General features: G+C 47.5%; 1 protein-coding gene across 1 annotated transcript in view; it reads right to left on the bottom strand.

Annotated features, from left to right (window-relative positions):
• CLSTN2 (calsyntenin 2) overlaps nucleotides 1–26,970 on the bottom strand; it is a 654,299-nt gene that overhangs the window by 85,681 nt on the left and 541,648 nt on the right. The window contains exons 6-8 of the mRNA XM_047783473.1: nucleotides 22,556–22,741; nucleotides 11,542–11,790; nucleotides 3,499–3,620 (exon numbers count right to left, since the gene is read on the bottom strand). Of these exons, the coding sequence (XP_047639429.1) occupies nucleotides 3,499–3,620; nucleotides 11,542–11,790; nucleotides 22,556–22,741 (557 nt within the window). The remainder of the gene's footprint in view (nucleotides 1–3,498; nucleotides 3,621–11,541; nucleotides 11,791–22,555; nucleotides 22,742–26,970) is intronic.

The raw sequence follows: 26,970 nt of genomic DNA, 5'->3' as shown, positions 1-26,970 counted from the left end.
CTGCTGATCCCAGTATCTAGTACAGAGCCTGGCACACAGTCTATGCTCAGAATTAATGAGGTCTCATCAGGCAGGAGAGCATTTATTATGCTTCTAGGGTTTACTATGCTATTAGGACTCCTAGAAGAATCCCTAGGGTGGGTCAGGAATTTGAATACACACAATACATTAGACTGGCTTGAGCCCTTTCTGGTGAAGGCCAGAAAGTTTTGTAATAGTTACAGAGCTACTGGCGGTAAATTAGGTAAGATCTTTGAAAGAATAGATCAGGATTAAAGCTGAATATTTGAGACCCAGAGAGTGAAAAATGGTGAAATTTTAGAATTAAAAAAAATGCTCCATAAAAATGGATCAAAAGATCAATTAATCACTAGGAGGTTTTAAGTAAAAGATCTCCATTTTCTTCTCTTCTTTCATCTCTCCCTCCCTCACTTCCTCTCTCCCTTCTGATCTCCAGAATAATTCACTGATATGCAAACATTTACTGGGCACCAACCAAGCTTATGCCCAGGGCTATAATTTGCACTGGGGTTGGAGAGAGTAAGACACAGTTCTGCCCTGCAGGATCTTAGCATAAAGTGAGCAGAAAGGCAGGACAAATGGGTAACTAGGGTACAGTAAGTATTACATGAAGTCTGGGGAGCACAAGGGAGAGGCAAACTACTCAGGGGGTGACCCAGGATGGCTTCCTGAGGGAGGAGACTTCATCAGGTATACACAGTTTGGGCATCAAGTGATTTATATCCAAGAAACTTCTGGTAAGTTTCTATCTACACAGGGAATTGAATAGGGGACAGAGGAATCTGGGCTGATCTGCATGTACCACTGGATGGCTATCACGTGTATGGTGGAGGTTTTCCATATCATGGCCATGGTGGCTCCTTTCAGAGGGAGGGCAACCATTCAAGTGAGCTGGGGCTTCTGATCATCAATAGGCAGCCTTAAGTTAAATGTTAATTTCTTTAGTAGAAGAATGCTATAGACCGGATTATGTTCAGGCAAAATCCATATGTTGAAGCCCTAAGCCCCAACATGGCTGCATTTGGAGATGGGGCCATAGGAGGTAATGAAGCTTAAATGAGGTAACAAGGGTGGGGCCCTGATCCAACAGGGCTTGTGCCTGATGAGAAGAGGAAAGTATAGTTGAGTTCTTTCCACCATGTGAGGACACAGTGAGAAAGTTGCAGTCTACAGCCAGGAAGAGGGCTCTCACTGTGGGACAGAACTGGCCAGCACCTTGACCTTGGACTTCCCATCCTCTAGAACTGTGAGAAATAAATGCCTGTTGTTTAAGCCACCCAGACTATGGTATTTAGTTATGACAGCCCAGACTGACTAAGACAAGGAAGACAGAGCTTGAGCAAAGTGAAGATCTGACAACTTCATAGTGATTCATCAAGACTATAAACAATTTGCATTCTGCATGATTCCAATCTGTAAATTCAAATTATGTTAAATTAGAAAATGAAACCCTTTTCAATTTTAATTAGCAAGCCACCAAAGATGCAGTATAATATAATGGAAAAAGTAGGTCCTAGCCATGGTTTGCTGTGTGACCTTGTGTGAGTTGCTGGACTGTGATCTCCTGCCTTATATCAACCACTGGTATGAGGCTGAGACTGGGGCAGAGATGAGAATGTGCCACTCATGCAGCGAGCCTGGCAAAAAGCAGGCACCCAGGAATGGGATGAAATGAGATCAGAGTATCATGGAAGGTATTCTACAGTGATTCTCAGCCCCTCCTTAAACTGACTACTTTGGGAACAGATTTCAGAATTCCTAGACCCAGTGTATCTTTATCTGTAGAATCAGAATTTCTTCCTCATCTATTTTAAATTCTAAACCCTGTGACTTCATTTGCCTGTATCAGTGCTTCTCAATCTCATCACAGAAAATGCTGCAGGGCATCTATAATGATCTCGGCCAGTATAGCAATGTTTTTATTAAAAACCCTCACAACATGGATTGTATTTTAATTCACCTCAATTCACATTATGTACTTAAAACATTCCATATAAGCCATATGGCACTTTAGAAGGTAGCTGACAGGTTGCCGGGAAATCAAATAAAGTCAAGATAACACAGTTTCTGCAAGACCCAGAATTCCTAATTCAGAGGGACATATTCAGATGCTGTATTTCCAAAAGCCTGGGGTCCAGCAGAATGGGATTTACTGGCAATGGATTAAACAGTTGCCACTGGGCTTTCTCAAACATCATTCCCATCACCCTGGCATCTTTGACCTTGTCACACTACCTGATGTTCCACCATTGAGGTATTTCCTGAGGTCAATGAATCTCTCTTTTAAGGAGCCTATGTCAGTACTTCTGTGGGGAGGGGATGGGGTAGCAATCATTTCCATCTCAGTGGAAATGAGTTCCTTCTGGCATGCTTCCCAGCGACTCACTCTGAGATGAGCCCCACTGGGGGCACAGGAGCTTAAACAGAAAAGGAAGAGAGTGGGGTAGACACAAGTAATATGGAGAGAAAGGAAAGGATTATGAAATATTCAGCCCTAGACCCGGTGAGGCGGGTAGCACGCACAGAGATTTTGGAAGGAGAACAGAAGACTGAGGGCCCCAGAAGCTCTCAGCATATGAGTTGGGAATAAAGAAAGCAAAGAGAGATGCTGGGGCCCCAGGCAGTAGAAGGAGCATCATTTCATCTGCTTCATTAAGCAGCACCCATTCTACAACCCTCTCTTCCACCTGCTGTCACTCTCCCTCTTGAAAATGTAAAACCATTGAACAATATTCATGCCCCCCTCTTCAAATCTGAGCAAAGGCCAACTCTAGGCTTGCTGCACTGAGACTTCTTCAGTGGCACAGCCACCCAGAGAAGTACCACCTCCTCAACCTCAGCCCGGCAAAGCCCTCAGAAATAGACACTTCAAAGCTTTTGATTCAAACCTGATACTTCATGTATCCTTGACAAGAATGCCAGTGGCCATTGTGATCACAAGTTGTGAGGCTCTGAAGCGAGTCAGAGATTTTCCCACTTCAGAAAAGAACAGGCTCTGCTCACGGGGCACAGTGTTATGGATGACTTCAAAGTCCCCTGGACCCTGTTCTCAACCTGTGTCACCAAAAGCAAGGCTGCACTGTCACCCAAAGGAGATAGCAGGACAGCAAAAAGGAGACACAGAGCATTTATGACATAAAGACGTGCTAACAAAGATCAGAAACTGGGCCTGGGGATCAAGGGGATCAGATTCCCAGGAGCTCCACATGGAGCAAGTGGACAAGACCCACACTGGCAGGTCCACTGATGGGTGGGAGTCCAGCTGGGAAGTGTGGCCCTGGCCACCTCTGCTTGGTCTATAAGGCAGCACCTTCCATCCTGTCTTTAATATTGCTGCCTGTCTCCCTGAGCTGATTTTTCCTGCAAATCAGCAAATGACTGGAACCTAGAGGTCCCTGCCCACTGCCGTCACCCCTGGACCACACCAACCATCCCTGGGCAGGGGGATCAAGGGCAGGTGCGCAGTGATTGCCGTACCTGGTCCAGCTTCCAATGGAACTCCGCAGGGCGGAAGGTATCTGCCTGGTCGAAATCTTTGCGCAAGAGGAAGACGAGCCGGCAGTTGTGCACGTACAGGGCGTAGTGATGCCGGTTCATTTCTGAAAAAGCAGAAAGAGGATTTGAGGGGGGCCAGAATCCTTGTGCCAGCCTCCGCCGGAGAGTCTTCCTGTTTCATCACTTAGCACATGGCAGAAACATTGGATCTAATGAACAGTTCTAGAACACACATGATGGAGTGCTCTGAAATGGAAGAGGAAGATTCAAGAAAGCCCAATGGCCAGGCTTCTGCTTAGAAACAATTTGGGCTTTAAATACCAACCTAACATATTCAGATACTGCATCAGATGCTGGATAAAATTATGCAGGCTCACAGGTTCTTTTTTTTTTTTTAATACATATATTTGCGGGAGGGTCAAGAGGGCTCTCTGACAATCGCATCATCCACTCTGGGCTTCTTTAACAGAGGTGGCTTCTCCTAGAGTTCTGGGCTTTTATTTCATCAGGCTTGACAACGGGAACCACAGGGAAGATCTCCTGCTCTGCCCAACCTGTGTGCAGGTAAGGAAAGCTGCTCCCCTTTTAGTTGCTGGGAGGAGAGGACAGACTGATTTTCTAGCATTAGACACAGTTCCCTGACTTTCCAGAGCAATGGATAAATACCTCTTTCCTCTTATACAGACAACAGATGGGACTTTTTTCCTCCCCTGATTAAAAAACTTCCTTTCCTGCTTAGAAAATCTCATGGCCAGGGTCCCAGCCATGATGTCCTAAGAGCCATAGGATAAGAGCCATTGGGAAGAGGAGCTGTTCTTTGACCAATACTCAAGAGAATGCATGTACTACATGGTAGTGCATGCAGAAATCTAATATAATGCCCAAGCCCCATAAATATTGGGTGAATGAGCAGATAACCAAGTACAGCAGAAAGAGCATAGGCCCTAGATTGAGACAGACTTTGGGTGGAGCTGTATCTCTGGATGATGTTAGGAAAGTTATTCAGCCTCTCAGAACCTCAGTTCCCTTAACTGTATTATGACGGGGATGCTGGATTATCCTAATGTATTCTGAGACTAGGATATTATGATGGATTCTTGTTCATTCTATACAGGTATGAGTGGGAGGAATCAATACTGATCCCACTTCTAGGCAGGGACTCTAACTGGTTTCTGCCAAATAGGCTCATGCAAATCCCCCTACTTCACTGACTAGTTCAGGACCCAAGCCCAAGTGCAGAAGTGCAGGCCATTCTCCTAGCCATGAAGCTTCTTCAGGAAAGGGACTCAATTCAGACCAGTATTCTGGAGCTTTTCTGAGTGGTTCTGGGAAAGAACTCTCTCTCTTTTAGCAGAAAGCAAATAGAAGAGACTCCTGCCCCTCTCTAGAAGTTGTAATATATAACTGGGAAACTTGAAGCTGCTGCAGCCATATCTGCTAAAATAAAATTGATACATATAATGGCAGCAGATCTGAAACACTACAGAGAAAAGGTTCTAGGAACTTGATCAAACTTTACCTGAAGCTGTCATATATCTGGCCATTTTTAATTACAAGAACCCCATAGTCCCTTTATTATTTTGACTTTTCAATCATCTGCTATCAGTTTTATCTACACTTCCTGTTCCTTGTAACTGAAAGCATCTTCATTGATACAATGAGGAAATGTGTGTAAAGCATCTGCCCAGAACAGATGCTCAATGACTGTTAGTTATTATAAGGACAATTACACTGCCTCAGAACCATGACAACATAACAAAGTGGTGTCAGATGCTATTTTCACAAAGGCATTACCATTCTTCAGGATGCAGCCAAAGAATGGAAGGAAGGGGAACGGTCAGTTGCCAAGTGTGGCAGGGTGGGCCAAGACCAATGTTCAGGTGACCACTCTGCCCTTATATTGATGATATACCCAGGCCTGGTTATGAGGATTTACTAAATATTTCTTGTCTCCCTCACTATTGCTTGATTTCCTTTAGTTTCTGTTGATAACTCTCGGGAAGATATAGAAAGAAGACTTCTCCCCTTTAGTTTCACTTGGAATCAGGAGAGGTTGTTGTGAGGAGGTGGAAGAATAATGAAAAGACAGACCTCATGGGGAGATCTACAGCATCCTCCAGTCTCCCTCCAGAGGTTCCTCCTTCCCCTACCCTCTGTTAGCTGGATCCCTGGGGTCACCACCCATGCCAGGGTAACTGGTTCTCTCATGTGCTGATGACATGTTACACTCAGGAACCAGCTCCACTTCTTTTCCTGTCCATCAGTGTTCTCCATGGCAGCTCCCCTCCCTCTCTTTGCCCACATCTCTGGCAGACCCTAAATTCTTCTGGCCACTTTCAGATATTAAAATAGTCTGGAAGGGTACTCTCCATAACAAACTCCAGTGTCTCATCAGTTAAAAGATCTTCTCCTCTTTGCACTCAGCCTTGCCCCATGGCTTGGGGCCACCAATGGGGAAAGGAGGAGGAAGATGTGATCTTTTACTCTTCTTGTTCCACTGCCCCACCCCCCAGCCTCCTCCCAGCTCCAGTCATGTTCAGGGGCAAGAAAGGCAGATAAGAAAGAGCCAGTGGATGTTGTCATTTTCCCAGGGATGTCGAATAGCCTCTGTCATGTGGGGGTCTACCTATGGCCCCCTTCATGGTTGCCTCCTATGCTGAGTTTTGGAGAGGCCGTGGAACCCATGGCCATGGAAGTCAGTTTGGACCTTGATAAAATATACTTCCAGGAGTTCCCTGGTGGCTTAGCGTGTTATGGATCTAGTGTTGTCACTGCTGTGGCTCAGGTCAATGCTCTGGTGCAGGTTTGATCCCTGGACTGGAAACTTCTTCATGTTGCAGGTGCATGCATCTATTTGGGCCCAAATAAATGAATAAATTACACACACACACACACATACACAAACACACTTTACTTTCAGCCCTTCTCTCCTCTTCCCACCACCTCAATCCCTACACCCTCAGTAAGAAAGGGCCTGTTATGCTCTTTATGTAGGAATTTATCAATAAGTGACTCAGTCCCTTTCTGGATGGCCAGGACATTCATACCAGCTCCAACCCCACCTTTTTTGGCCCTTACCTCTCCATCCCTGGTGTAAGTGATGCTTCTCATGCTTCCTTTGATGATTTGCATGATGGATGCCTTTCATGATTCCTTGCAGCTCCTGCCCTCCCGCAGCAGCCCTCCCCCCAACACCAGCTCCTCCTGTGGGATCCCCTCTTCCTGGAAGGCAGCCCTCTTGGCTCTAGCCTTAACCATTTCTGGATGCCAAATTGGTTGATAGGAAGAAGAACAAAAACATCTGTTTTCCGTCAGATTGTAGTAGGGCAGCCTCTCTTTCCTCACCCCACCAGCTTCTTGCCTTCAGAGCCACCCTGAGCAAGAGTCAGGCCCAGCTTTCATGCACCCTAAACTCCCAGAAAGTGAGTCAAACCTGCCCAGTGTTCTCCTGGGCTCTGTTCTGACACCAGCCTGGAACAAATGTAAGAGTGTTTGCAGCTCAGCCAACAGGCAGTGGGGAGTGAGTTTCCCACCTCCGCTCTACCTCAGACAACCTCAGTCCCTCTGAGTGGTTTTCTAGGCATCTCTGGGAGCGTGGGAGAGCCCCTTCCTTTCCCAGCAGGCTGGGGGCCATCCAGGCACTCGCTACCAGGCTGGCACCTTTGCCTCTGTCATCCGGTGAGTGGTGGGCCAGGTTGGCCCCTCTGTCTTGGAAAGCATTGTATCAAAGTAGCCAGCACTTCCTGTGGCACGTATCATTCAGACAAAACTCAGAACTAGTGAGAGGGCTGCTTGCCAGGAAGAGGGGATTCTTCAGGAGGAGCAGATGTGCATGGGGAGAAGAGTTTCTGAGAGAGGGCAGGAAAGAATGTGGCTCACCAGGAATGGGAAGATAAGGGCCAACAGAGATGGGTGGGAGGGAGACAAGTGCGCCACATGATAGCCTTGTGGTAGAGCCATTGTTGGGCAGCCACCTAACTTTGTTTCCTCTGCTCCCAGACACACAGCTTAACTCATATCACTGGTCAGGTGGGGACCTGGGACCAATTTCTCACCAGAAAAGTGCGAGCATGTGATTTTCTGGTCTAGCTAATAAAAGCCTTCTGTGGAGTTCCCGTCGTGGTGCAGTGGTTGACGAATCCGACTAGGAACCATGAGGTTACAGGTTTGATCCCTGCCGTTGCTCAGTGGGTTAGGGATCTGGCGTTGCTGTGAGCTGTGGTGTAGGTCGCAGACGCGGCTCGGATCCTGCGTTGCTGTGGCTCTCGCGTAGGCCGGCAGCTACACCTCTGATTGGACCCCTAGCCTGGGAACCTCCATGTGCCACGAGAGTGGCCCAAGAAATGGCAAAAAGACAAAAAATAAAATAAAATAAAATAAAATAAAATAAAATAAAAGCCTTCTGTGTTCACCCCTCCATTTTAACTGTCTGTTCTCTGGTTAAAAATGGCAGCGGCAAACAATGGAAGAATCTTGGGTGCCCAAATGTCTGGGCAAAGCTGGGCATCTTCATCCCCCAGTCCCACCTAGGTTGCTGGACAATGGCACGAGGAAAAAATGATGAAAGCGGTGTTAGGCACCGAGACGATTCTTGGTGCTGGTAACAGTGGTTTTATTTTCTCTTCTTTTCTTTCCTTGTCTTGTCTTTTCTTTTCTTTTTTCTTTAAGGGTTGCAGGAGTGGCATATAGAAGTTCCCAGGCTGGGGGTCGAATCAGAGCGTAGTGAGGCCTACACCACAGCCACAGCAACACCGGATCTGAGTGAGTCTGCGTCTTACGCCACAGCTTGTGGCAACGCCGGATCCTTAACACACTGAGTGAAGCCGGGGATCCAAACTGCATCCATGGATACCAGTCAGGTTTGTTTCCACTGAGCCACAGTAAGAACTCCAATAGTGGTTTTCTTTCTTTTTAAAAACTGCAATTAGCCTTGATGACTAACCAGTTCTGTTATCCAACTATTTATAAATGGCTTCATAAGCCAGCATTGGTAAGTTTTACTTAGTGGATAGGAGAGAAACTAGTGCAAGCTTCACAAAGGACAATTTGATAATTTACATTGATGGCCTTCCAACATTTATATTCTTTGACTCAGTAATGTGACTTCTGGTCAGGAAATAATCAGAAATATCAATACAGATATATACAAGAGTGCTTATCATACAGTATAAGAATGCCTATTATAGCACTGTTTCATTTGCATTTAAAAGGAGGTAATCTAAATATCTAACAAAAGGGAGTCAGTTAAATGAAGTATAATAAAGCCTCATGACAGAAGACTGTCTCGTAATTCATATTTTTCAACGAATGTTTTATCCCATACAGAAATGATCTGGATACATGCAATGTTATTTAAGAGAAACATAGCATAACAGTATCACATGTATTATAAAAATGATTTAAAAATGTAAGAACATTCTATATACACATAAAAATAAAAGTAAGATTTCATCTGGTAGTGAAATAGACCAACTGTTCTCAGAAAATGCCTCTAATTTTTAGAATTTTAGGTGACCTGTGTCTTCTTTTATACTTTTCTGTGTTTTTTAGGTTGCCTGCTGAAAACATGTGTTGCTTTTATAACTTGAAAAATGTTTTCTGATATATGAAAGCAAGCTTTAATTTATTCTTGATAATTTTTTATTTAGGTTATGGAGATATTTACGGTTATATTTTAAGCCTGAGAAATTAGAGAAAAATCTTTCCCATATTGCTGTGCCATGTTAAGCTGATCTGTAAAGTGTTATTTTATACTGAGGCCAAAGCTGAACAGAGCCAGATCTTGCTGGTGGGAGGGGCTGACATGCCTGTTGGGGGCACTGCTGTGATGACAGTGAGGCATCATTCTCTAGTGCAGATTTTTCTCAGAGTCTGACTTACTGAGCTGGGGCAGGGCCCTGGCATCTGGGTGTTACTGCAATGTCTCCAGGTTATTCTAGCACATAGCAGGGTTCACAGCCAATAGTCCAATAGCATGTACCAGGAATGCGGGCCAGAGGAGCTAGGGGTAGGCCTCTTTCTTCAGTGATAAGTCATGTTATCCTAGGCCAGTTGCTCAACCCCTCGCACTGCAATTTCCTCCTGTGTAGGCCAAAAGGTTTCTATCTGTCAGACTTGCCTCCAGGGGCATTTAATACACTTCAGGAAGGACTCTATGTGTGTGGCTGCTAACCCACGCTGGGGCTGCTTTGCCTTTGGGCTCCTGGATCATGAAGGGAGCACCCTGGCAGGCAGTGCAAAGATGGGGCCACAACGTGATTCCTGGGGTCTTGGGCTGAGCTCTGAACCCAGTCCCAAACCTCAGTGCCACCTCATGAAGGGCTGTGGGGTCCTTCCTACCTGAAGGCCCCATGAAAACGAGTCCTTGGTACTGGCTCTGATGTAGACTTACCATATGACCAGGAAAATCCCTCTGTCTGTTTCTATACCCAGAAAATACATGAACATTCATTGCAAAGGTTGAGTGAAATAGGAAATATGGGGTCCTGGTTGTAGCATAATGTAGGATAAAACCATGAATATTCATGATTATGATAATAACATCACTGGGTAAATTAGTCAAGCACTGATTTTATATTTGGAGCTGCTAAGTGATTTGACACATTATTTCGTCTTTATTTTCCCTATCTGATATATGGGGAAACTGAGGCTGGGTGAGATTAGCAACTCCTCAGTTTTCCTTAAACAGTGGAAAAGCTGCAAGGGGAACTTTGTCCAGCAGCAGAGCTGAGCGGTCAGTCTTTCTTCTATCCTGTTTTCTCACTGTAGTATCAGCTGTCATTATTTACTTGGGGTACTTTAACAACAGTAGCATTTAAAATGGGAACTTGTGGAATTTTAATTTAAGGTAGACAAAATTTTCATAAGACATCAGAATATCGTGTGTGTGTGTGTGTGTGTGTGTGTGTGTGTGTGTGTGTTTGCATGTGGAGTGTGGTGACCAGAGCATAGGTTTGGAGTTAGTTGCATCTAAGCTTATATGCCAATTCTGATACTTGGGACAAGTAACAGGATGCTTCCTTATCCTTAAAACAGAGAACACAATAACTCTTTTATAAAATTGTTTGGAGAGATGTGGGGCACTGTTTAGAGTAGGAAGAGCTAATACAAATTGGACTTCCTGTGTGCCAGGTACTATTCTAAAGTGCTATATGTTCATTAAGTCATTTGATGCTGATAAAAATCCCATAAGGTAGACAATACTGTAATGCTTGTTTATAGACTGGGAAAGTGAGGCACAGAGATGTTAACCAATTTATCCAAGATCACACAGCCAGTAAGTGGCAGAGTGCTTTTAACCACCAAGCTGTGAACTGCCTTACACAGGCTCAGCATGCTGAAAAATGCCTAACAAAGCTTAGCTATCATTATCCTGCACTGCAGTGATTTTCAAACAACTGTTTTAAATTAGCAGGCTCTTTTCATCGAAAAGAAACTTTTGGAAATCTGTCCCTATATGATAGAGTGAAGGTGGAGGTGCTTTGCTTGAAGTAGGGTAAAGCTTCCTCCTCTACCCCCTACCTCATATAGCAGCCCTATTACTCCTGGGGAGGCTTATGAAGAGCCCAGTCTGAAAACTACCAATCCTGGCTTTTGTATTCTTTTTTTTTTTTCCTTTTAGAACCATGCCCATGGCACATGGAAGTTCCCAGGCTCTAGGGGTCTAGTCGGAGATGCAGCTGCCTGCCTACCGCTCAGCCACAACAACCTGGGATCTGCACCTACACCACAGCTCACGGCAATACCAGATCTTTAACCCACCGAGAAAAAGGCCAGGGATCGAACCTGCGTCCTCATGGATCCTAGTTGGGTTCGTTACCACTGAGCCACAGTGGGAATTCCATGGCTTTTGCACCCTTCATATCTGTCTCCTGACCCTCTTTCCTGGTCCCACTCCACCCCAAGCCTAGGAAATCATCAGCCAGAAAATCAGACCAGAATAGTTTCACGCTCTTGCTTTTCTCCCACGTCCTTGGTGGCTGTGGCTGTGCCTGACCAGCTGGGAGGGCTGGACGCAAGACTCACCAGTTTTATCTGAGTTGCAGAGGATGGTTTCCTTCTCAGCTCTCACGCCAGGGCTGGGGCCGTGCTTCATCCACATGGTGATGGTGAACTGGTCTGTCAGGTTCTTGGGCACAACCCCGTCAGGGATCTTGGCACCCTGCCTGCCGTCAAATTTGAAGATCATCTCGCTGCTATCCACCAGCAGTCCTGCAGTCCAGTTGGTGGTGGTACTGGGGGATGGCAAGAGGTCAATGATTCCAGAGGAAGCTCCTGTAGGGGGTGGGGAGAAAGAACAAAAGGTCACTCCTCCCTGGGTAGGTGTCCTCACCTCCTGTTTTCTGCTCCTGGGTCAGAATGAACAACTTGACATACCTGGAGCTAGGTGCTCAGCCCTGAGCTAGGTGACTCGGGAAAAGAAGGATTATATGCTGTCCTTGTCCAAGTTGCTTATGGTCACCCTGGAGCAGCATCAGTAATCCATAGATAAAAATGTTTCATGTGGGAAGACAGAGTGTAATTAACTATTATACAAGAAAAAAGTTCTGGAGGAATTTAGAGAAATGAGATTACCCCGGGGGCTTTGATAAGCAGGGGTTCATGAAGAAGGCCAGGGTTTGAATCAGATCGATGGATTCATTCATGCACTCATCCATCCATTAACCTGTCAGCCATTTATTGAGCACCGACCAGGTGCCAAGCCCGTGCTGGGTGCTGGTGAGGTAAAAGTGAATCAGCACAGTCCCTGACCCGGAGATGCTCAGACCCAACAACTTGACAGGCAACTGGAATGCAGTGTGATCAGAGCTGGGATTGGGGAAAGTTCCAGGTCCTGATCCCATGAGAAAGAGTATGGGTCCCTTTTTTCCAACCATTAAGAACACCGATTGTAAAGTCAGCAGTACTTGACTTTGATGCCCGTGGCGGCGCGATTCGACGGCCTGGTGATGTCGCCTCTCTGACTCTCCCCTCCCAGGGGTCGTGAGGACCGAAATGAGAGGCAGCAGGAGCCCTTGCAGCAGCATGCTCAGCACACAGTGAATGGAACTCACTCCACATTCGCTGTCACTTTGTCACTATCCTTAGAGCTACTATTTCTGCTACCCTGTGATCCCAGGCTAAGGATAACCTGAGGCAGTGGGAGTGACACGGGCAGATTTGTGTCTTGGGAGAATCACACCAGCAGCTTTGTGAGGGGCAGAGCCGAGGCGAGTGGGAGCCACTGGCCCAGAAGACAGGATGGCCCAGCTGGGAGGCTAACTGGGTGGCCAAGGACTTCCCACTGAAGTCCAGTGCTGCCAGTAGAGTTCTCCACATCCTTACCTTCCACAGAAGTGCAGGGCTCAGCTACTCAGGGAGGAGGGCAGCCAGGGCCTCCCAAGACCAGGGAACTAGAGTCCAAGGCGTGCCCAATGCTGGGGGCCAAGGATGTTGGGTCTCCCTCCTGGTACAGCACTGACCATGTGGCCATAAACACTGATGGATTTAACAGACAATGGTTGTGTGCATTACCTGCCATTTGTCAGGTAGACCCCTGAATTCTGTATAGCAGAGCCTCATCTCACCCCAAGACTGTGTTGCAAAGTCAGCCACCACAACATCTCCTACGGTTAAAGTGACCTTGAAAATCCTTCAGGAAGTTGCCATACTGGAAATCAAGGTACTTCTTTGAAGATGTCTAATTCAGCCAGTTTTTTCTCCTTGGAACAGATGCCCATTGCAACTGAAGGCTGGCTGTGTGAGAAATACATGTCCTAATGCAGTTCTCTGCTTAACCCTGTGAGAGGTTTGCCCTGAGAGAAGCCTCTGGGAACTCTAGGAACTGCAGTATCAAGATAGGGGGGATTCTGGTCAATTAGTTCACGATCACCCTGCAGCTGTGCTCATTAAGGGCAAGGGTGGACAGCACTGACTACATTACTTACATGCATATTTCTTTTTTTTTTTTTGTCTTTTTGTGTTTTTAGGGCCGTGCCCGTGGCATATGGAGGTTCCCAGGTGAGGGGTCGAATCGGAGCTACAGCTGCTGGTCTCTGCTAGAGCCACAGCAACTCCAGATCCGAGCCACATCTGTGTCTGCAACGCCAGATCCTTAACCCACTGAGCAAGGCCAGGGGGTGAACCCACAATCTCATGGTTCCTAGTTGGATTGGTTTCTGCTGCACCACAATGAGAACTCCTACTCATATGCATATTTCTTAAGGCTTTTGCTTGGTAGTGTGCCTGCACATAGTAGGCACTTCACTGATGTTAATAACTGCCTTTCCTTCTACCCAGGGCCTCCATGAGATGCTTCTGGTCACCTACCCAATGCTCATGGGAGCCTGTTCATCCTGTCGCTTGTCCATGCCCCACCCCCATCATCAATATTTACTTGTTCTTCCATAATCCTTGAGCCTTATTTGATATCCATTTTTTATTTGCTATCCAGTTATCTAATAAGCTAATTCACACGAATGTTTTTATGACCACAAAGCCTTAAGGGTTATCATCCTCCATAGATATTTGAAAGAATGAAATCTATCAAGGTGGTAGCAGGTAGAGATTTGAAGGTGTTTTGGGAGTGGCAGATATGCAGTCTTTGGACAGTTCATCTTCCTAGAACCCCCCGCCCCCAGAATAATGCAACCTGGCAACAGCTTCTCTGTCCCACAAATGAGTTGTCTTGGACACCAGGATTTGTCCAGCATGATGACAGCTGGTGCCTAGGGCATTTACAGAATGCATGTCACTTCCTGAAATTTCAGGTGGCCAGAGAGACAAAGGCGGAGCATGCAGGGATCCTGACTTGTAGCTCAAGTGCAGGCAACACAGTCTAGCCGAGCCCAGTATAGGTGTGTATCTGGTGGCCGCCAAGGCCAGCTTTACCACCATACAGAGCTGCAGGCCTGCACACTCGGAAAAAGGGCGGGGTTGATAGGGCTTATTACTCCACTCCTTGAGATTCCTTTTTGAATGAGAATCTTTTTTTTTTTTTTTTTTTGGCCTTCCCTCGGCATATGGGGTTCCCAGACTAGGGATCAGATCACGCTGCAGTTGTCACCTACGCCACAGCTGTGGCAACACCAGATCCTTTAACCTACTGTGCCAGGCTGGATCAAATTGGCTGTGGAGATGCTGCCGATCCCATTGTGCCACAGGAGGAACTCCTTGACCAAGGATCTTGCTCTTATAAAGGGGCAAGTGTTGCTGTCAAATTCGCACAATAATTAACATCTGAGACTAGTGAAGGAGCTGACTGTAAATTTTCCCCAAATAAGTTTGGACAGAGGAGGGAGGTGCAGAGCAAATACAAGTGGGGGGTGATGGGGAGAAGACATGAAGAAAAGGTGAGAAGGTGAAACTGGTTGTTTTGCCAAAGCCCAGCCCTGGCCAGGGTTATGCTATACACATGTATTTAGGGAACTGTACTTTTCAGAGTCACAGATATTTATTATTATTTTCCTCGGAATATTCAATTGGGCACGGAGCAAGTACCAGACCCAAATTAAGTGCTTCAATGCTTTCTCTTTGTTACTCATCTCTGGTGAATGCTATTCTAATGCCAGTTTATAACTAAGAACCCTGAAGCTCAGTGAGCCCGGGATTACGGCAGCTCGCGAGAAGACCTGCCATCAGGACTTTCTGGCTCCGAAGCCCACACTCCCCGCTGCACCACCTCAATCAACCTGGAGGGAGACCTCACAACCTCCTGTACCTTTTGCAAACATGCAAACCGAGGCCCAGAGAGGGGACATGACTTGACCAAGATTTCACAGCGCCACACAGCTAGCTAGAGGCAGGCCCAGCTCTCAGACACCAGCAATGTTCTTTCTACCTCACAGTGTAGAGCCCTTCCAACCCCAGCCTGGATTTCAGGGCCCTACCTCCCTCCCTGTACAGGTGGCTGTCCACAGAGAGGCCCTGGGCCCTGGCAAGGCCACTGATGTGGAGCTCCTCTGTCCCCCCTGAGGAGGGGAGCAGTTTGCCGCCCGCCCAACCCACAGATGTCGCCTCCGGGAAGGCATCACACTGCATTTAACCAGATGGTGCAGACTTCGCCAGACTTAACAGATCGTATTTCACTTTTCCGTGCCCTTAAATAAACGGAGAGAGATTTCCTTTCTTCCCCAATTCTCTCTTCTCTCCCCAAGGGATCCCAGGGAAAGCAGTGGGGAAATAAGATGCATAACTCACAAAGATGGCACGGCATCATCTTGCATGTCAGGGCATATTTAAGATGTCCTTGGGAATCCTTGTGAAGGTCTCTGGAACCTACCAGCCTGCTGGGACCTACTCAGCTGCAGCCTGAGTGCAGGGGGCTTGGAAGCTGAGGTGAGGTCTGATTTGAGGTCCCTAATTCCTATAAGGGTGGGGAAGCCTCTCTGAGCTAGTAAGTAGATAAAGACGGGCGAACTAGGCAGATTTCAGGATGCACTGTGGATTAAGAACCCACATGGAGCCTGGGGGCAGTGGCAAATGCCCGGACTTCTTAACTGCAGGGTTTGCATGCTGCTCTGGATGGCCTTGGGGAGGGCAAAGTGTCCTTAGCACGTCACTGTGGGCCTGTGGCAACGGGGACAGATGTGGAGCCTCAGTCACACCTCCTCATGGTCTGCCATGGGGCACAGGAAGGTTTGGAGAGAGGGGAGGGTCTCAGGGGAGAGGAACCACGGTCATCAAGGACACAGGTCTCGTTCTGTCTCATCTACCATGAGTCGTGCTATCAAATCCATATTATTTCATTAGAGGTTTACGTAATGACTCAGTTACGCCAGGCGCTGGGGTGAGAATGCAGCAGTGAGTCAAACAGAAGTGGGTCCTACCAATTTAATTAATTAATTATTTAATTTATTAAAGTATAGTTGATTTATAACACTGTGGCAATTTCTGCTGTACAGCAAAGTGACTCATGTATACCTTCTTGTTTATCCTTTCCAAAAGTAGTAGTATGCATCTGCCAACCCCAAACTCCCAGCCCATCCCTCTCCCTTTATTGGTAGAGCGGGGAAGCCAGGGAGGCCCTCTTGACAAAGGTCTTACTTGAGCTGCATGATGGTAGAAAGCATTCTGTTCTCAACAAGCTTCTCTGACCCACTGACAGCCCTTGGCCATGTGACTTGCTCTGACTAGTGAAATATGAGTGCCAGTGACATATGTCATCTTAGGGCAGAAGCCTTACCAGCCAGTACATGGTTCAACACTTGTTTTTACCATTGACCATGAGGTCAACAACCTTCTAGACAGAGGCTCTTCTGTTAGTCTGGATCCTGGTGGGAAACCAACATGGAACAGAGCCCCAGTCAACTCAAGAGGCACATGTGGTAGGAATGATAAATAAACCTTTGTTATTTTAAGCCAGTAGATTTTGGGATCATTTGTTACTGCAGCACAACCTGTCCTATCTTGGCTAATAAGCCACACATGTGACTGACATTAGCAATTACCATTCCCACTTCCCTATCTGCATACCTTCACCACGGATGTAGGGGACTTTGTGATGTCCTTTCTGGAGCTCACCCCCTGTTGACCCTACCATTAGACTATCATTCCACCTGCGAAATCCTAGACAAGAGGGGTTCTTCAAAGGTCTTGGAGTCTTCAGGTGAAGCAAGCTGGGTTTCGGATGAGGGTGGTCAGCTAGGCTCTTGGGGCAGGGCTGTGAATACCCAGTGGCTGAACAGCCTGGCAAGGCCACTATAGGCAAAAACCTTCTCCCTGGAAGAGGAGGGCATGCTGTATGGGAGCTGCTTAATTGACCTCAAAGAAATCAGCAAATCCAGGGAGAGGCCCATTGCCTGCTGTCATCATCCATGGGTCACTGTGTGCAGCCCTTGCTAACATGAGCAGTGATTTAATCGGATTCCCATCAGGTATGCACTAGTGCCCACTTGAAGAGTCAGGTTCCCACTTCAGCTCTTTGAGAATGGAAGCACTGGTTATGCCTGGGGAACTGATACTGCCCTTCCCTCCAAAGCACCAGCTCTCTAGAGGTATTTTGGAGGAATGGATAATGGCTTCTCATAGTTGGGCTGTTCTGAGGGTATAAAAGCTTCTGTCTGTGATTCTTAGTGAGGACAAGCTCTGGTTAGCTGCACAGTATAGACAAAAACCAGGGACTTATTTTCACACGTCTGTCTTCCCCAGGAGACTGGATTGTGAACATGGTCTTATTACCTTCCATTTAGCCTGCAGAGGGAGAGCATGTGGACACTGCACAAATATTTGTTTCCTTTACAAAAACTTCCTGGGCTGGGCTCACAAGTGTATAAATCCTGACAACAACGCACTGTCTGGCTATCTGAACTGGTCTGACAGATCTACCCCTTGATTTAACAGCACGCTCTTCCTCTGCGGCCTTTCCGTCAACAGGACCTGTCTTCAGGTCTCTGTGTACAAAGCATCTAACCCCAGGCATCCTGTGAGAAGGTGTCGGCCAGCTGCCAGGAGCCTGTGATCCCAGGTACAAGCAGCCCCGGCCTCTGGGCTCTGAAGGACATGTGTGTCACAAACTGCTTGGCCGTTTACTGTAATCTGCTGTGATTCAGGGTCATGGAACTGGGTCTTTTCTTGGACTGTGGTTCATGTCAAATTTAATTTGGCCAAGAGGCCTCACTGGGGCTTCATCGTGCCTTTCATACTCAAGGCTGTTCTGGAACATTTCACTTTGGGAGAGCTTGGGACTGAGATGACAGAGCCCTTCATCTTGAATCTTTGCATCCAGAGGAAGTGATAAGAAGCTTGTCCAGCTTCCCTGAGAGGGCTGGCTCCATGTAAAACAAGGGCAGGTGGGGACCATGTTAGGCTAAGCCTGCTCCTTTTCAAGGTGGAATGGAAGGATCTACGTATACAAACCCCAGGCTGCAATATGCCTGACATCCAGAGTTCCAATGGAACCCAAGAGGCTATTTCTGATGATGCTCCTGCCCCTGCCAGGCACTTTCAGACAGCAGCTTTGCCCAGCTACTCTCCGACACCCCCTCGCTCAGGATGCCATCCCTGCTCCTTGCAGAGTGAAATCGTAGGAGGAGAAAGTAGGTGGACGCCTCCTGGAAGACTCCCTGCCTGGGTCCCCACATGACTACAGGGTCACAGAAGGGATGCCAGAACTCAAAGACACCAGGAAGCCCCCAAGGACTGCCCCCCAAAGAGCACAGAGGGCAGAAGACTGTTGACTGACCTAAGGGAAGGGTTTTGGATGGTGAGGGGGAGAGAGACTCTAGTGGGAGAAAACATGAACAAAGGCTGAGGGATGAGAATGCACTGGGGACCGGGACCAACAGGGTACCCTGGCCAAGAAGAGGCAGGACATCAGGAAGAAATGGGCTATAAGGATGGATGGGCAGGGTGTAGGCGGGAGGGTGCTCCTCAGGAGGTGGAGAGTCTGTGTAGAGTTGGGTACTCATACCTGGATGGTCCACAGGTACCATCATCCTTGTCCCCTATATCTGCCCTTGCCCTGAATTTCTCTTTCTGGTTGGTGGCACTCTCGTCCAGTTAGATGCTCACATTAGAATCTTCTAAGATTCCTTCTTTTTTCACTGCTGACAGCTAATCAATGATTGACTCTTGCTGATTTTGCCTCTGAAATCTGTCTTAAATTCATCCCTACCACCACTCCTCCAGTTCAGAAATCATTATCTCTTGCTTAGACTATGGCAATAACATCCTAATTGGCCTCCTTGTTTCCATCCACAGTCAATAAAGATTTGTACCGTGAAAAATGCATGAATGCCGGGGCTTAAAGTGGCACGGCAGCTCCCTGGTTGGGAAACCCCGCCGGCAACATGTCGACCATCCACTGAAAACACATAAAGGCTTGTCTCCAAGAACCTCAGGTGCCCCACGGGAGTCAGGAATTAAAACCCAGCATCTGTTTCAGAAGCAACCTGGTCTGCCTTTCCCTCCAGGTTTGGAGAGAGCACGGGGCTGATGAACGGGACTCCAGCACACATGCGTATCTGTGGGACCCAGGGCTTCAGCTCTTTCTTCTGGAACACTCCCTCTCTGGAATCAAGAGAGTCCTGATACAGAGGCAGGAGTGGCCCTGCCCGTCAAGAGTTCCCAGAAATGCATCGGGTGGCACTTCCGGGAAAGTCACCAGAAAGACTTCTCTTAACAAAGGGTCGCTTCCAGCACCAGATAAGCTCATATCTGGGAGGGGGCGGGAGAGGGGGCCGCTTTCCTGACTGAATTAACCTGTCTTCCTGCCAGGCGAGGCTGGCAGCCCAGAAGGAATGAGCTGTCTTAACTAGCAGATGCAATTTTGTCCTAAAGTTTCTTCTCTCAAAAACATCCTTCTCACTCTCCCTGTCTCCCAGTCTCTCCCCGGCAATGCTCAGAATCAAATCACAAGTGTGTGCCCCTGGGCCCATCTGCTCTTTAACAAGCCCATTCCACCACCTCCTGCGAACCTGGAGGAGTTTAGGAAACGACTGTAGCCTGTGCTGGCGTGGGGTTGGGTTAATTTATAATTCAGGTGCGTGGGGAGAGAAATGGGATGTTCATTCAAAGTAAGATATCAGCAGAGATGGCTTCTCAGTCTCTCAGAACGAGAGCACTGGAGGCGGTTTTCTCAATACTGCGGGCCCCTGGTAACCATTTTCACAAGAGCGGTTTGGAACAGCGAGGCTGTGATGTTTTCCCAATTTACTGCATCATTCTGGAGAAGCCTGCCTGCCCACAGGCCCTCCTGGCTGGTCTGGTGACATGATAAATGGGACATGGTGATATCCAAGCAGAGTGTAACTTCACATTCAGTTCTAAAAATTGTCACTTGGTCCTCTGGGCAAAAGCAGCGTGAGTGAAGGTGTGTGTGTACCTATGTGTGTGCCTGTGTGTGTACATGAGTGTATACCTGTGTATACCTATGTGTGTCCCTATGTGTGTGCATGTCTGTGTGTGTGCCTGTGTGTGTACATGAGTGTATACCTGTGTGTACCTGTGTGTGTCCCTATGTGTGTGCATGTCTGTGTGTGTACCTATGTGTGCACCTGCCTGTGTGTGTCCATGTGTGTGCCTGTGTGTGTATACCTGTGTGTGTACCTGCATGTGTCCCTGTGTGTGTGCCCATATGTGCCTGTGTGTGTATCTGTGCATACCTGTGTGTCCCTGTGTGTGTGTACCTGTGTGTGTGCCTGTGTATATGTGTGTGTGTGTGTGTGTGAATGGGGGAGGGCAATGATGAGGAAAAGTGCCTGGAAGATAGTAGTGGAGGGTCCCCCAGGAGAGGATGGCAGGCTAGACTGTGTGTTCAGGAGCCTCCTTTCCTTTCTGGGGATAGAGTTGCTCCCAAGTACAGGCCTCATCTAAGAGTAAGATCTTTCCTGAGCTCCCCACAGCCGGCTAGAGAGTCAGTGTGAGTGCCTGAATATACTTGGAGAGAACGAGAAAGACATGAAATACATGCTGTGGGGATTAAGGAGGCCCATCCACATGCCCACAGTCTGGTTTACCAAGCAGACTGGTAACAAGATACTGGGTATCTTATTCCACAGCTGACTTGAGAGGTTTACTTTCTAGCTCCAGAGGCCTGGCCTGGTGTCCCACTCTGCTCCAGAGCCCAAGAGCCCTTCATTCCCACAGACCTACCTTCAAAGTCTGGCTCTGTCACTTTCCTTTTTTTTTTCTTTTTAGGGCCATACCTGTGCACCAGGCTAAGGGGCATGGAGCCACAGCTGCTATCCTATGCCACAGCCACAGCAATACTGGATCTGAGCCACATCTATGACCTATGCCATAGCTTGCGGCAACACTGGATCCCTAACCCACTGAGTGAGGCCAGAGATCAGACCTTCATCCTCAGGGATACTATGTTTGGTTCTTAACCCACTGAGTCACAACAGGAACCCCTGACTCTGTCACTTTCTATCTGTATGACCTTGAACAAATCATTCCACTAATTTTCCCCTCTCCAAGCCTCAAATTTTCCATCTTTAAAACTGAATGAGGAGTTCCCATTGTGGCTCGGTGGTAACAAACCTGACTAGTATCCATGAGGACGCAGGTTTGATCCCTGACCTCGCTCAGTGGGTCAAGGCCCTTGTGTTGCTGTGAGCTGTGGTGTAGGTCACAGATGCGGCTGGGATCCTGCGTTGCTGTGACTGTGGTGTAGGCTGGCAGCTGTAGCTCCAATTTGACCCTTAGCCTGGGAACCTCCACATGCCACAGGTCCCGCCCTGAAAAGACAAAACAAACCAACAACAAAACCAGAACTGAATGAGTAACACCCTCCTCAGAGCGAATGGGGAGAATGGGACAGGGTAGAGTGTGTGAAGGGTCTGGCAGGGTGCACACAGCAGGTGCTCAACAAAGCTAAGCTTCCTTGTGCAGCACCTGTCAGACTGGCTCCTTGTTCCGGCCTGCTCCTTTCTCGGGGTGCCATCTCTCAGCCCACAGACAGCAAGCAAGTCTTCTGTCCCCCGCTTGGACCCTCACCTCCCCCACCTCCACTCCCATCCCAGCTCTTCTCCGACATGGGCAGCCAGGCCCGGCTTCACCAGCATGGGTCCCGAGCAATCTCACGGCACACCCAGCCTGGTTTAATGCTTTGCTGTCGCTGCCTTCAAATTCTTAATAATTTGGAAACAAAAGGCCCACACTTTCATTTGCACCCAGGCTTTTAAGTTCTATAGCTGGTCCTGTGGGCGGGGGGGACCCACCTCTCCCCAAATGAGGGACACCACCCTTCATACTGGCCCTAGGCAGGAGTGTCTCTATAAACCAACACAGTGGAAGGGAGTCTTGTTTCCTCAGGCCCTGTGCTAGGTCCTCCTAAACATGCTGTGCCATGAATCCATATTACACTGATAAAAAAATAGAGCCTTTGTCATATCACTTGCCCACAGCCATACAGTTGGTACGTCATGGGGTCTGATCAGGTGTGCCTGATGCCGAAAGCTGTGCCGGCTGACCCTTTAACTGTAGTAAGTGAATATAATATTCATCCAGGGGTTCATATACTGATGTTGATTCTTTCATAATATAATAAGGTATGCTTTGTATATATTGTGTAAAAGCAATTAATAAAAAAAAAATATCCCAGCAGGGGAACACCTACCACATAATTTCTGCAGGGATTTCTCAGAGTAGGTCTCACGGTCACAGCCCTTCCCGATGTAGTTGGTCTGCAGCTCTGTGGTGATCTGGATGGAGGACACAGCCCCATCGCACGTCTCCAGGTGGATGCTGGGGAACAGGGGCACGCTCCCCGAGCCAGGCTGGTACTCGATCCTCTTGGTCCAGTCTGAGCAAGCAAGGAAAGGATGACAGCACATCAGGCTCAGACAGTTCTGCTACAACACTTGTTTTGAAGAATGTGAATTTGTTCCAATACAATTAACATATTAGGAAACAATCTGAGGATAATGGGAATTTCACATTTGCTTATGCAAGACTTCCTCCCTGAGAAATACTAGGTGAATGCAGAAACCTGCACCCTGCTGAGTTGAGCCATGTAGGAATGCACAAACTAGGTACATGAGCAGACATCGAACATCTACCAGCTATTTGTTCATGGTGTGATGAGCCACACCCACCCGCACCTCAGTTACTTTTCATCCCATTCAGAAAACCCTCTTCATAATAATGCACCGGCTCCATGCTGTCCTATGACCACTTCCACAAACAAACCTCAGGTCTCTACCTATGGCACAAGTAAAGTGCCATATTTATTGTAGTACCTATATGTTTCTTAACCATTTAACCCATGTAAAACTGGCCTTATGTTTTTTCTTTCTCTCTTTTTTAGGCATCATGGATGATGTTTTTGCGCACTGAGCTCCTTGCCCCATTTTCCCCATTTTGCCCACCAAGGTGATTTTTAGGAATGCATACATCCATGGCAAAACTAAAGAGAGCACTGTGATTAGGAATTACATGAGGCCACGGGATGAGGTGCAAGGATTCTTTCCTTTTTTAGGACTGTGACCCACTTAATTGGGGCTGATGGTCTTATCCCTGATGTTCAATGGAAAAATACTTTGGAGACTATCAAATGTTGGAGAGGAACGAAATTGCAATCAAAATTGCACCACACAAAACTGAGCAACCAATGCAAATAAACGCCAAGAGTGAGTATATGCATGAATTGATCGAAACAACAACAGCAGCCCTCGAAAGTCAGGCCGCATTCAAGCCAAGCTCATTGTGAGTGGCAACAGCACTTGCTGACAATGACACCTGCCTGAGAGCTCCGGGAAAGCCTGAGCCAGACTAGTGGGCAGAAGAGTCTGAACTGTTAAGGAACAGGAGTTGTGGATACTATTAGTTTATGAATCTCAAACATTTGTCACATGGAATGTTGCTAGATGGTATCCTTTTGCTGAAGGAGAAAAGAAAATCTATGGACAGCCTGCCCTCACTCTTGAGAAATTCAGAAAGTCCCATGGTTATAGTCAGTCATCAGCCACCAAAGGGCTCCCCACAAATACCCTGAGGGCCAATGGCCGTCATCTCAAGGAAACCAGTAGAGTGGAGAGGCTGAGCGCAGGGGTCACCAGATGGCTTTGTCAGTGAGCAAGCATATGTTTGGGGTTTTTATGCACCTGACTCTACCTGAAGCAGCACGGATATAGCAGCAAAGGAGTCAGGAAGGGTCCTTGCCTGGTGCAGCCAGAAGAGAGGGGCAAACAATGAATAAACTTGTGCTGTCCTAGCAGGGAGAGTGAGTGCTATGAGAGGAGAAGTGGTGACAGAGAGGGACTCTTAAGATGGAGAGAGTTCCTGTTGGAGCTGAGATCTGAATGTCAAAAATGAATGCCCAAGGGAAGCCTCAGCGAAGCATGTGTAAAGTAGATTCAACAAGAGATCCTGCCCTGACTCCATCAGGTCGGGAAGTTCTTGGGCAGGTTGGTGAAGGTCTTCAAGCTTCAGTTGTCTCATCAGTGAAGTGGGGACCACAGTGTGGGGGTGAGGACAAGGTGCAACAATGTGGGCCTGATGTGTCCCAATCCATCTTGTTCCTTCCCCAGAGAGGAGGGGAGATGTTCATACCCCCTGCAAAGCAACCCTGCTGCATTCCAGATAACCAGGTAACCTGGGTTTAGCTCTGAACTCCAAGGTCAACCAGCCACTCTTGAAGGGGTTTCTCAGAGCACACCATGAGCAAAAACTGCACACCTGTTGTGAGGCTCAGCACAAGGAACTTGCCATGGGAGGATGTTTAGATCAATGACCACAAGCAAACAAGAGTATACTCAATTATACATTTTGCCTCAGACCCCCCAGGAGCAGTGTCTGAAATGGTCCTTCACCTCCTGGAGGATGGAATCATGGAACTAGTTCTACAGTCCATGCTTTGGAGGTCCCAAGGTCAAAGGGTAGATCACTGGCAGACAGAAGGGCTTTTTGCCAGGGGTATCTGAACATCACAGTGCTATAAGTGGCGGTCCACACACGACCAGATTTGTGCCTTGAGTACAATATGTTTCACCCCATTGTGCATTTCATTGTGTCATTTCCTTTGCATGGAGTTCCATTTCTATCCCCTTATGTTTATCATCCCTTCCATGTAACCATTCAGGATTTCTCCATTCTGGAAGGAAGCTATGCTCACCACTATACCACCACCGCTACTAGGATTTCTCCATTCTGGATAGAAACCTTCCTCTGTGCTCTCCACAGCATCCTCATCATTAGACTAGGAAATTAGGTACTAAGGTTATGGTTACCCTGAAACCACATCTTGTATGCCTGTCTCCTCCTATAACTAGGAAATCTTTAAAGGCAGGAATTGTGAGTTAAATTTTTTTTTTTTTTTTTTTGCTTTTTCAGACTGCACCTGTGGCATATGGAATTTGCCAGGCTAGGGGTCAAATCAAGCTGCTGGCCTATACCACAGCCACAGCAACGCAGGATCCGAGCTGCATCTGCGACCTACACCACAGCTCATGGCAACGCAGAGTTCCTAACCCACTGAGCGAGGCCAGGGATCAAACCCACATCCTCATGGATCCTAATTGGGTTCATCAACCACTGAGCCACAAAGAGAACTCCATGAGTTTATTTTTGATCCCTCCATACCTAGTTCTGAGCACAGGAATTATTTGCCAGGTGGATCTGGGAAGCTCCAGAGACCTAACCTTGACTTTGGCCATGGCAGTCCTTTCTGAGCCACAGACAGAACCCATAGCCTGTCTGTAGCTTCTCTGGCACTGCCTCTGTCTGCCCCTACCCTCAGGCCTGCAGAACCATCCATCCCAAGAGTAGCCCCAAAGCAGCCCATGTTTTGTTCTCTCCGTTCTCAGTAAAGCAACTTGTCCAGAACTGATGATGGTTCTAAAAGTATGACCTCTAAATTCAGCGTGCGTGGGTTCAAATTCCAGCCTTCTCACTTCCTGTGCAACTCTGAGCACATCACTTACCCTCCTTGAGCCTCGGTCTCCTTTTCTATAAAAGTAGTTCCTATCACCCAGGATCTTCCCAGTAACCAGAGATAGCATCAAACAGGAAGCCTCTTTTCCTTTCCTTCCTCCTCTCCCCGTGGCTCCTCCTTTTCTTTAGAGACGCAGATTTAAAAAACAAACAAAAAACCAAAACAAAACAGAGAAATGGTTTTGTGCCGGGGGGCCTTGGCATGGCCTACATCACCAGTTCTTGAGTCTCTCCTCCTGCTAGGGGGTAAGAGATCTCCCACAAAACTGCCTTCTGGAAGCCTCTTCTGTTGGAGAAGCCCAAGATATCCTCAATATCAATTCCCTTTATTCGGTGGGGGCCATCTTTCTCATCTAAATACTTTAATGGTTGTCTTTGATGAGAAATTCCACCTCAAGTCCTTTTTAGAAGGAGCATAAATAAAGGAGCAAATAAAGACTGAGGGGCAAGTCAGTGAAGGCACAATCCTAGCAAAGTTTTCATTCCTTCTGCTGCCTCTGGTTGGGGAGCAAGGCCCTCTCTGGGGAGAAACCAGGCACAAAAGAACCTTAGGACCATCTACACCTGCCAGCTGCTTTGGTGACCTTGTGAGGCTTGTTTTGGAGGGTTTATGAAGAGAAGGCAAAATTGCAACCATTTAGTAAAAGAAATCAATGAAGCTTTCTGAGTGTAGCAACCTTGAAAGAGTGGGAAACTCACACAAACATCTTTCATTTTCCAAGAAGGAGCTGGGATGGGGATTCAGAGAGCAAAAGGCAAGTCATCAAACACAGCCTCTGCCACATGAACTATTCATCTTTATTTCTTGGAGGGTAGGATGGCTGGATGGCTAAAAGTATGACCTCTAAATTCAGGATGCCCGGAGTTCCCATTGTGGAGCAGTGGAAATGTATCCAACTAGTCCCTGGCCTCACTCAGTGGGTCAGGGAGCAGGTGCTGCTGTGAGCTGTGGTGTAGGTTGCAGATGTGTCTTGGATCCAGCATTGCTGTGGCTGGGGCACAGGCTGGCAGCTGTAGCTCTGATTAGACCCCTGGCCTGGAAACGTCCATATGCAGCAGGTGTGGCCCTAAAAAGCAAATAAATAAATAAATAAATTCAGG

Source organism: Phacochoerus africanus, chromosome 1 (genome assembly GCF_016906955.1).
Source record: "Phacochoerus africanus isolate WHEZ1 chromosome 1, ROS_Pafr_v1, whole genome shotgun sequence".
Classification (NCBI taxonomy): Eukaryota; Metazoa; Chordata; class Mammalia; order Artiodactyla; family Suidae; genus Phacochoerus; species Phacochoerus africanus.
This window is presented reverse-complemented; position numbering and strand designations above follow the sequence as displayed.